This window comes from Mauremys mutica, chromosome 3, assembly GCF_020497125.1.
Source record: "Mauremys mutica isolate MM-2020 ecotype Southern chromosome 3, ASM2049712v1, whole genome shotgun sequence".
In the NCBI taxonomy this organism is placed as follows: Eukaryota; Metazoa; Chordata; order Testudines; family Geoemydidae; genus Mauremys; species Mauremys mutica.
The window spans coordinates 195899795-195910598 of record NC_059074.1 but is presented as its reverse complement, the minus strand read 5'-3'; the positions used below and the strand labels follow the sequence as shown (position 1 = coordinate 195910598).

Here is a 10804-nt window from a genome sequence, read left to right as displayed (position 1 = left end):
AGGGAAGGGGGGAAAACCAACCCAGGCCAGGCCAATTCGCAACCCCCTTTTCTCCGAGCCCAGGTCCTACCCGAACCCAAACGGGAACGAAAGGTCCGGTTTTAAGCGCCTGGCCAGGGGAAGACCGGCCATTCCCGTCGTCGTGAATGTACATTTCTGTGCACATGTAACCGATGTGTCAGGGAAGAGCGTACGAAAAACGGAAGGTGCAAACTTTGGGAGACCGAGTGGGGGTTGCAGAGAAAAAGCCGAGCTGGGGGAGGACTGGGGAAGCTTCCTCCAACCTAGAAGGAAATTGCTCCCCAGCCTCAGTGGCCAGGCACGGAGATCTCGCCCCCGGAGACACTCAGTTCGGGGTTTCTCGCGGTCGGTCTGGCTTCAGGCGGCGCTTGCACGCGCAAATACAACCCGACGCGCACACGCAGCAACTAAACGCGCAAAAGTTCGCCCTGGGCGCAGGGCCCGCCAGGGTGCAAGGTGGGAGGGGGCGGTCGGCCTCGGGCCTCGGCCCGCCGCCAGCGGAGCTCATCGGGCTTGTCCCCGCACTCGGCCGGGCTTTGTCTGGGGCGGACCCGGCGCACGGGGGAGCTGCACGAGGCGCCCCAGCAGCAGCCGCCGCCGCCGCCTGCCCCGGGGGAGCCGGTGCGCGCGGCGGGCTGGGGTGGAGGGGGGGAGGGGGGGGCGTGCAGAGGTAGCCCGCGTCCTGCGCTGCCATTGCCCAGGCGGCTGTCAGTCAGGCGCGGGGAGGCCGGGGATTGGCGCCGGGGCTGGTTACGCACTCGCCTCGCGCGCACATACAAGGGTAGGGCAGTGGAAAGGTGATCAATCTCCATCGGGCTGCATTTCCCATCCCCTACGCGCCCGGGCGAGACCGCTCCTGCCGCAAGGTAAACGCGCCTCCTGCAGCCCCGCGCGCCCCCAGCCCCCCCCCGCCGGCCCCGCCAGAACTTAGCGCCGGCCGCGCAGGGAAGTCCCAGCAGCAGCAGCCCCCGCCCCGAGTGGCGGAGCCCGGGTCCCGCCGCCGCTGGCCGGGGCGCCGAGCCGGGACCCCTTGGGGCCATGGCACGGGGCGCTGCCGGGCAGGTGAGGCGGAGGCGCCCCGGCTCCTGCTCGCTCTGCCCCGGCGCGACGGGCTGCACCGAGCGCCCCGCGCTCGGGACCCGGTGGGGGGCAGTGGCGGCGCCCCGGCCGCTCTGCTCTGCTCTGCCCGGGACCCTGCGGGCAGCGGCCCGGCCCGGCCCGTTGGGGAGCCTGGGCGAGGCGCTGAGCGCTGCCCCCTTCTCCCCGCCAGACTTTGCAACTCCCCTGCAAAGCGGCTGCTCCGCCCGCGCGCCCAGGGCAGCCCGGCAGGGTCCCGCGCGGCGCTGGCGAAGCCCCGCACTTGGGGGGGGCGGGTTGGGGGCTGTTTGGTTTTGTTTTAGCTGAAGGTGAGCGCCCCCCCCCTCCCGGCTCTCAGCCTCCTCCAGCGCCTCGCCTCGCCTCACCCCTCCCTGGGATGGTGACACTGCAGGGCTGGCAAACAAACTTACATAATGAGCGCCCGGGCCAACTCACTCCGGGCTCAGCCCTGCACCTCTCCAGGAGCCGCTCCGGCGGCATCTGCTCGGAGGAAAGCGCTGGCTTCTCGTGCCGGGGGGGGCTGGCCTGGACCGGACCAACGCGCTGGCTGCAGTGGTCCATTTCCAAGCCACGGATCCGCTTTCGAGCCATCTCTCTCTGGTGCCGGAGCGCCTCCGTTTACATGGCGTGGGCTTAATTCCCTCGGATGTAGAGGCGCGGGTGCTTACGCTTAGGGGGTCTCTGGGAGGCTAGGCCGGCCTCGTTCAACACCCCCTGGCCTAGGGGGTTAGGACACTTTGCAATGAGGACCGGTGCTGTCGGGAAAGAGAATATACGGAAAAGTCAAGATAGGCCTCTTTGGAAACCTCCTGCAAACGTATCTGTGCCATTCGCTTATTCCAAGCTGCTAACTCAACCGGATGTGTTTAATTTCCACACCGAACTAGAGGGGCTCCCAGCTGTCCAGTGCAACAGGTTAGCCTGGGAGCTGGAAGACAGAGGTGCTGGAGCGAGGGGTGCTGGGGTGGGGGGTGTCTGTGCGCTTCTGCTTGAAGTGCTTTCCATCCGACACAGAGTTTACACTTTGGTGCACTGGTTCGCTGCACCCCCACGATACAAATCGTTCCAGCACCCCTGGAGGATGCAAATTAATTTGGAAATAGTCTTACCAGCGAAAACAAACAACCCCCCCCCTTAATCATTCTGGTGTAAATACAGGAAACTCAGCTGGAGACAGCATGGCCCTCAACGCAATTAAAGTTTCTAGCTAGTGATTAATCGTGATTAGAGCCGCCACCATCTGTTGCTGGATTTAGGATTTTATTTGTTGAGTTTGTCTATTCTAATTTTTCTCGGGGGGTAATGAGGGTTCTTGGGGGAGGGGGGTCTGTGGACAGCGGAGAGCGATTCCTGGGAGCTGGAAGACGGGATCAAAGTTGTGGATTTTACCTGGAGTCCTCGCTCCGGAACACAAAGAAATGCATTCCAGATCCCGGGATCTGCGCGTAAATTCTTTGCATCAGGGGAATGCTGGAGAACAGCCCCAAAACAAAACAAAACAAAAACCCTGAATTTGCAGGAAAGCGAGAGGCGAAGTGTCCGAGATGGCACTGCTCAGCGGCCTGTAATGGCTCCCAGCAAGGCATGGCAGGAAAGAAACTCTGGCAATGTCTCGTTTTATTTATTTAGAATAAAATCCCTAGTGAGAGACCGTGAAACCCCCCCCCCTATACACACACACACGTTGTGCCTTTCGGTAAACTTGTTTCCGTCACCTCTACGGGAGGAACCCCCCTGGAATATGAATTTCAAAGTGACTAAAAATCGGTTTGTTTTTTAACTACTGGCCATTTCTAATTAAAATGTCCCCTTCTGCTCGCTCTTAAATTAATTATACGTCCCCCTTTTGGTATCTCGTTTTGATTTCTAATCCAATTATCTTTTTAAATAATTGCTTTATCTCCCCCCATCACTCGGATTGTGCCCCCTCCAAGCCCCACGGCGATTGTATGTTAATGTGGCTCTGCTTAAAAAAACTCCCCCCCCCCCCCTCCACTCTGGCACTTTCTTATTCCCCTTCGTTTGGGAGGGGTCGGCCATATTGATTGCCCCCCCCTCGCCCTTTTCTACAGGCGCAAAAACTTTAAAACAATAATAACTGACAACGAAAACGGTGAAACTTTCGATTTTTATTTGAGCGAAATAAAGCCCCGTTTGCAGCGAGCAGGGGGCTTTTCGGGCCGCGCTGCTGTGCGCTTGCGCCTCTCTGTGTGCACCGCAAACGATTTCATTTAATGCACAAAAAATAGTTCCAACCTCCTTACGCTTTCGATCATTTGCAATTGTTTGGGGTGTTTTTTTTTAATTGTATTTCTTAGCGCTTGATCTGCGCCGCTCTGGTCTGGCTGCAAAACTCCGAAGCCCAACTGTTTTGTGTTGTACCCTGGAAGCGACGTGGCTTGTCCATTCCGCTCCCAAGAGCTGCTGATGTTGGTCTTGTTGTGTGTGTTGTTTTTGTTTGTTTTGTTTTTATTTCTTTAGGGAGCGGAGAGTCTCTTCTGCGCCCGGATTTTCTGCCGTCGCCTGGAAGAACCAATTTTGTGACTTCGAGAAATTGTAGACAGACTTTTTTAAAATATATAAATTGGGGAAAATCTTTCCAGCTTTTAGCATGATGTCTTACCTCAAACAGCCCCCCTATGGCATGAATGGGCTGGGGCTGACCGGACCGGCTATGGACTTACTGCATCCCTCGGTGGGCTATCCGGGTGAGCATCAAACCTCTCTCCTGTCCACCTCCACCCCCTCTGCCAGTCAGATCACACTGCTCAGCTGGGACAAGTTTGTACCAAGTCATTTTTCTCCTGTCTTGTAACGAATATGAGAGCAATGGGCTATTTCTTCCACTCCAAGACTGCACCTTTTTCAAAAATACCTGGGTACATTTTGAAAAAAAAAAAAAGATTTAAAAGAGCAGATTTGCTCGTTAGATCCTTTTAAAAGTAATTTGTACTCTCAAAATTAACTTCGGCGAGAATCACCAGGATTTCAATAGAGAAATCTCCTTCCCGCAACAACGAAATAGCTTTTGTACGATCAGATAAGAAGTTTGAAAAGTTTAAATTTCTATTTAATTCATGTGCTTTTTAACGGTGGGAAACTATTTAGAATAGTTAACTTTTTTATTAAAAAAAAAATAATGTAATGAAACTTGTACCAAACTCCACAGAGGCGCTGCCCTGTGGTCCCAGCTCGGCCTGTTCCTAACTTGTGTGTTGTTATGATTCTCCCCCGTTCGAATTTTTTTCTTCCCTGGATTGTAATTTAAACACACAAACAAACCCTGAAAACGCCCCTCCGGGGCCTTGCTGGGGCCGCTGTGCATGGATTGGGGGTCGGGGGGGGCCGCAATCCGCTTTGCGTTCCCCGCCGCGTTTTGCCTCGTCAGTTTCACTTCGGCCTTAACTTTTGGAGCCAGTTTGCTTGCTCGCAGTTCCGCCCGTCTCCCGCCTCTTTAAAAAATCTTCTTCGGAATCCCCCTTCCACATCCCAATGCCACGAAGCCTGGCTTCTGGGGAGCGTTGAAACGCTACAAAAATATGCTTGGTCTAACTATAACCTGTACGTTTTGCTGGAAGGGAGAGATGGAGGGTGATTGTTTCTATCATATTAAACGAAGGTGGAAATGAAATATTGGTTATTTCCCTCCCGGCTCCCCTCCCACGTACCGATTTCTGTTCTTTGAATGCTCGGGTGTGAATCCGCCCGCCTGCGAACACCCCGATCTGTAGCAACGGGCTTGCAGGGCCCGGCTCCGCGCCCCGTCCCGGGAGATTGACAGTGGGGGGCGGGCTGCAGCCCAGCCCCCTGCTGCTGCTGCTGCTGGGGGGCACCCGCGTGGGGGTCCGTGTGTCTAACCCGCTTGTCTCCGTCTCCCCCCGGCTGTGCAGCCACCCCTCGGAAGCAGCGGCGGGAGCGCACCACCTTCACCCGCTCGCAGCTGGACGTGCTGGAGGCGCTTTTCGCCAAGACCCGCTACCCGGACATCTTCATGCGAGAGGAGGTGGCGCTGAAGATCAACCTGCCGGAGTCCAGAGTCCAGGTCCGGTACCGTCTCCACCGCCGCGGGGCCAGCAGCTCCCCGGCCCGGGCCCCTTCTGCCGATCTGCTCCGGCAGTGGCCAGCTTAGAGGCGGGGAGGACACGCTCAGGGCCCAGATCCAGCTCCCGGCCGGGCAGGGACGGCCCAGACCCGGCTCCGGGGGCGCGGCCTGCCCTCCCTACGCTGCTTCGGGTGGGGGGCTCGGCCTGAGACCCGCTTCAGCTCCCGGGCTGCTCCAGGCGCGCCGGGCTGGACGGGGAGGAGGCGGGCGCAGCCGCGCCCCCCTGCCCGCAGCAGGTGAATGCTGGAGCCCCGCACTGGGCTGGCGGGCGGCGAAGCTGAGACACGGGGCTCGTCTGCGCCCCTGGGTCAGCGCGGAAGCTCAGCGCCGCTGGCTGGCTGGCTGGGGCGAGGCGCTGGCCGCGTTTGGGGAGCCGGGGTGGATCATTCAGCCTACAGGGGAGATGTTTATTCCCGGCTCTGCTCTCCAGCCGGTCCCCGCGACCCCTCCTGGGCCCGCTTGCTGCCCCTGCCTGGGCCCGGCGGGGAAAGGCTCCGATGGCGGGGGCGACAGGCGCCACCCCCCTTTACCGTGGGAAATCAGGCCGCGCGGGAGGGAGCCCCCCGGGGAGGGGAGCTCGCCGCCTGCCCAGGGTGTCCCCTCGCGGGGGAGACGCCGGGGCCAGGGCAGCCTGGGTTCCCGAGCGTCATGTGCGGAATAAAGGCAGATCGGGTCCCGCGGGCTCCCTGTGGCTCTGCGGGGGCGGGGGGGGGCAGCCCTGGTGGTGGGGATCCAGGCGTAGTTACCCCGGGCCCGGACACCCCCTGGAGCGGCACCGTCCCTCCCCCGCATCTCGCCATAGCGGCTCAGCCCGGCCCGGGTGACTTTTCCTGGGCCGCTCCCCGGCCCTGGCTGCAGCCTCGGGCGTAGGCGCTTCCCCCCGGGGATGGGGATGGGGATGGGGTGTGGAGGATGCTTTAAAACCCACCTCCCGGGCCCGGGTGAGGGGCCAGCCGCGCCCGGCCTGGGACACGTGGGGCACGGGGCAGAGCCCGCAGCCAGCTGAACCTGGGGGGGGGGGGGGCGCCCGCAGTCAGAAATGGCCCCTCCGGCCCGGGGGAGGCGGGCCTGTCCCCTGGCCACGGGAGCTCCACGTGGGGCCCACCTGGCGCCGCGTTTGGTCCGGATCCCGGCACCAGGGCAGGGACAGAGGCAAACTCAGCCACCGGGACTGCAGTTTCCCCCCCACACACCCACCACCACCACCTGACAGACCCCAGCACAGGCCTTCGGGACAGACAGACCCGTCTCTGCAGTGTGGTGCCGGGCTGCCCCCCGCGTGCCCCTCTCCCTAGCAGGGAGGTGTAGCTCTGTCCTGGGCCCCTAGCCCTGGGGCGGGAGGGGCCGTGCTCTGCCTCTCTCGCGGGGGGCTGGGTTTTCTGGTAGGCTCAGTGCGCCCCAAGTCCGGGGACCTGGGGGGGGGGGGGTTGTGCTGGAATTCCTCGGGCGTTGGTCACTGTGTCCGTGCTCGGCGCTGTCCTCCTCGCCATGGAGCGGGGCTGCTCGGCTCGGCGCTGATCCCATTGGGCCCATTTCTCCACGGGCTAATGGGGGGGGGGTGTCCGGCGCTGCAGCGGGTAGGGAGAGCTCTGGTGGTGGGAGCTGATGCTGGGCCCCTCTCCCTTGAGGGGGTGGGGGTTGTGCTGGGGCGGAGCGGAAGGGGTCTGGGGGGCTGGGTTGGGCACGGGTGGCGGAGCTGGGGGCTGCTTCGGGGAACGGGTTGAGGCGCTGGCTGGGGGCAGGGCACTGCACTGTGTGCTGGTGGCTCCCGGCTCCCTTCTCGGCTAGGTGCTGGGGGGGAGCAGGATGCGGGGTCCGCGGGAGTGCTGGGCACTGATGGGGCCGGTTTGCCTGTGGGCTAGGGGGAGGGGTATGGCTCTGGAGGTTGGAGGGGAGAGCAGGGGCCAGTGCCGAGGTGAGCTGCCGGGGAGTGGGTGGGCTGGGTGCCCATGTGCTTGCAGGGTGGGTGGGGTATAAAGGAGGCGGCCATGGGTGCCGAGGGCTTCAGTCTCCTTTGCGGGTGGGGGGCTGGCTGCTCTGCTGGGGAGGCCAGGGGGAAGCCGAGTGTGCCCTGGGGGCAGCAGGTACTGATGGCTCTGCTCTCCCTGCTAGGCCCGGCGGTGGGTGGAGAAGCCGGGGGTTGTGCCGGATTTAGTTTGGAAGCTGGGAGGGGAGCAGCGGGTAGTGGGGGAACTCGAGGCTAACTTTTGTTTTCCCTTGTGGGTGCGGGATGGGTGCTGGGCATAGGCGCTGGTTGGCAGGGGTAGTGGAGGAGCTGGCAGTTAATGGCTCATCTCTCCTTGCAAGCAGGGGGATGGGTCCTGGGTGTGAGTCTTATGGCTGGAGGGTGCAGGGGGGGCGTAGTGTGGGAGCCTGGGGGATGGACTTGGGGTACAGGGCAGGTTGGTGCTGGTGGATGGGTGTGGGCGCTGGGAGTCATGGCTACTGGTGGTTGGACGTGGATGGGTGCTGGGGGGGATTTTGTGTCAGTGGATGGGTGCGGGTGCTGGAGGGGCTGGGTACCAGTGAATTGCTATGAGCACCCAGGGCTGCCTGGAGCGCTGGTGGACAGCTATGTTTGCTGGTGAATGTCTGGGGATGGGGATGGCTGTCAGAGGTACTGGCGGATAGGTCTGGGTGCCCGTGGATGGCTATGGGCTGTTTGGGGTGCTGGTGGAAGGCTATGCAAGCCAGGAGCTGTCTGGGGTTCCAGTGGGTGGCTATGGGTGTTGGTTGGGGTGCTTGGGTGCTGGTGGATGGATTGGATGCTCGGGGGCTGGATGCTAGTGGCTCTGGATGCTGGGTGAAGTGGGTGCCAGTAGCTGGCTATGGGTAATGGTGGCTGTTCAGAGTGCTCGGAGCTGGGTGCTGGGGGGAAGGCTGTGGTGCTAGGGGAAATGGGTGCTGCTGGCTATTCAGGGTTCATGGGGGCTAGGGGATACCTATGGGGGCTAGGGGAAGTGACTGTTTGGAGTGCTCGAGGATTGGCTACAGGTGCTGGGGGGGCTGGGGGGCCAGTGCCAGGTGCTGGGGGAAGTGGGGGCTATGGGGTATTGGGGGGGCCGGGGGCCGGCTATGGGGTATTGGGGGGGGCCGGGGGAAGCGGGGGCCGGGGGCCGGCTGCTGACGGCTCGCTCTCCCCGCAGGTGTGGTTCAAGAACCGGCGGGCCAAGTGCCGGCAGCAGCAGCAGAGTGGCGGCGGGGCCAAGAGCCGGCCGGCCAAGAAGAAGCCGTCCCCGGCGCGGGAGAGCTCGGGCTCGGAGAGCAGCGGCCAGTTCACGCCCCCCGCCGTCTCCAGCTCGGGCTCGTCCTCCTCCTCCAGCTCCAGCTCCTCCGGCAGCGCGGCGGCGGCGCTGGGCAACCCGGCGGCGGCGGCCGCCTCCATCAGCGCCCCGGCCTCGTCCATCTGGAGCCCGGCCTCCATCTCCCCGGGCGCCGCGCCCTCCGCCGTATCGGTGCCGGAGCCGCTGCCGCCCGGCGGCGCGTCCTGCATGCAGCGCTCGGTGTCCGGCGCCGCCTCCGCCTCCTACCCCATGTCCTACGGCCAGGGCGGCGGCGGCTACCAGGGCTACCCGGCGGCCCCCTCCTCCTCCTACTTCGGCGGCGTGGAGTGCAGCTCCTACCTGGCGCCCATGCACTCGCACCACCACCCGCACCAGCTCAGCCCCATGGCGCCCTCCTCCATGGCCGGCCACCACCACCACCCGCTGGGCCAGGGCTCCGGCCACCACCACCACCACCACCACCACCAGGGCTACGGCAGCACGGGGCTGGCCTTCAACTCCCCCGACTGCCTGGACTACAAGGAGCCCGGTGCCGCCTCCTCCTGGAAACTCAACTTCAACTCCCCCGACTGCCTGGACTACAAGGACCAGGCGTCCTGGAGGTTCCAGGTCTTGTAGGCAGCGCCCGGCCCGGCCCGTCTCCCTGCGCCTGGCCCCGCTGGACTTTTGCTACGTGAGAAACAATGGCCTTGCTCCTGGCCCAGCCTGCGCCGACCCCCAGCCCCGGGCTGGTCCCGCTGCTCCCTGCTCCGGAGCTGCCGTCGGCGCGTTTCCTTCTCCCGGGCAGGACTGGGTCTCCATTCCCCATGGTCACCGCTAGTAATCGCTCATCATCCCCGACCAAGAGCCCCCCAGCCCCTGGCTCAGGGCTGCTGGCTGAGATCTGCTGCTGGACCCTCCCCAGTAACTCTTATTTATTCCTTCTCCGCACCCCGGGATTATGCCGTCCGGTGGGTTGATTTTAACACCAAACACACACAGGCCGGAAGAGAACTTCGGTGCGTCTCCCCTCCTCGATTTAAAAAGAAATGCGCCTTGGACAGGCAGACTCCCCTCTCCCCTGCAGGCCGCCCCCCAGCTGTTTGACGACTGGGCTCTCTGGAACTCCTTGTCCACGGCAAGGCAGGGAGTGGACACCCTGTACCCGCTGCAGACCCTGGGTACCGCTGTCTTTTTACTTTGGAGAGCCCGCGGGCTCGCTCTCGCTAGGACGGCGCAGCCTCTTGCTGCAGCAAGCAGCAGGAATGGTGTAAATATTCGGTCCGTTCCAGGGACCAGTATGATTTTTAGTGGATGTTACTGGGTTGAAATGTTGAGTTTAACACGCAGGAAACTGAACTGAACTAAACTTCTCTCCTCCCCCTTCCCCGTCAGCAAATCTTCCGCGCGTCAGGATCCCCAGCGCGGCGTCTTTTCTCTCTCTCTGGGGTGCCCGGGCTGCTTCTGGCAAATCAAACCCACTCCAGGGAGAAGAGGCGGGGAGGGCAGGCGAGCTGGGGGGGTGATTTAGGGAACAGCTGTAACGGGGGGGAGGGGGAGCTGGGAAGGTTAGGAAGAGGGGGGAGGAAAGGCTTGTCCAGCGGATCCGCAGTCCGGATCCTGTTTACAGACCAAAAAAGAAAAGGAGGAAAAAAAATAGGGGGGGAAAAAGTAAAAGGAAAAAAAAGCAGCTCAAATTCCCTCCCTTTTAACCCCTTCGGTTTGTCTAGTGAGTTCTTAGTGCACCGGCCCTCGCCAGCCACGCCTGCGCATCTGTCTCAGCGATGGGTTTGAACCGCTTTGTCCCTCGGTGGAAAAGGAATTTGTACATTTGATTATTACACCGTAATCCAACACGTACCTGTTGAAATGTAAGGCAACTCCTCCCCCTTTATCTACATAGCCCTATAATAAAATGCAAACTAATGAAGCCCTTGTCTGTGTCCTACTTCTGAAGCGGGGCCCCTTGGAAAAGCCTCCAGTAGCTTAAATTTCCCCGGAGCAGGCGCGGGCAGGGGCAGGCTGCTGTTTTATTTACCCGGTGGGGGAGGGCGGGCCGGCCGGCCCTGCGCACTTTATTTCACTGAGCTGCCTTTTAGTGGCCATAATTGGATTGGCTTCCAATCAAGACGGGGGTGGGTCGTAGACGGGGAGGCGGTGTGATGCTCCCCCCCCCCACAGCTGTTTGGCTTTTGGAAAAACACGAGAGTTAACCAGCACCGGCCCAATAGCGAGACCCAGGAACATCTGAAGTCTGGCACGACGTTTTCCCCTCTTAATGGCCCATAGATTTCCCGGTTAGCGCGGCTTGGTGCGCTCG

At 61.8% G+C, this 10804-nt stretch overlaps 1 protein-coding gene across 1 annotated transcript; it reads left to right on the top strand.

The window, feature by feature from the left end:
- Positions 1–810: 810 nt before the first annotated feature.
- OTX1 (orthodenticle homeobox 1) lies at positions 811–10446 on the top strand. The gene is made up of 4 exons (XM_045010652.1): positions 811–887; positions 3601–3827; positions 5010–5161; positions 8368–10446. The coding sequence occupies exons 2-4, from the start codon at positions 3731–3733 to the stop codon at positions 9121–9123; spliced, it is 1005 nt and encodes a 334-aa protein (XP_044866587.1). The 5' UTR covers positions 811–887; positions 3601–3730; the 3' UTR covers positions 9124–10446.
- The last annotated feature ends 358 nt before the right edge of the window (positions 10447–10804 follow it).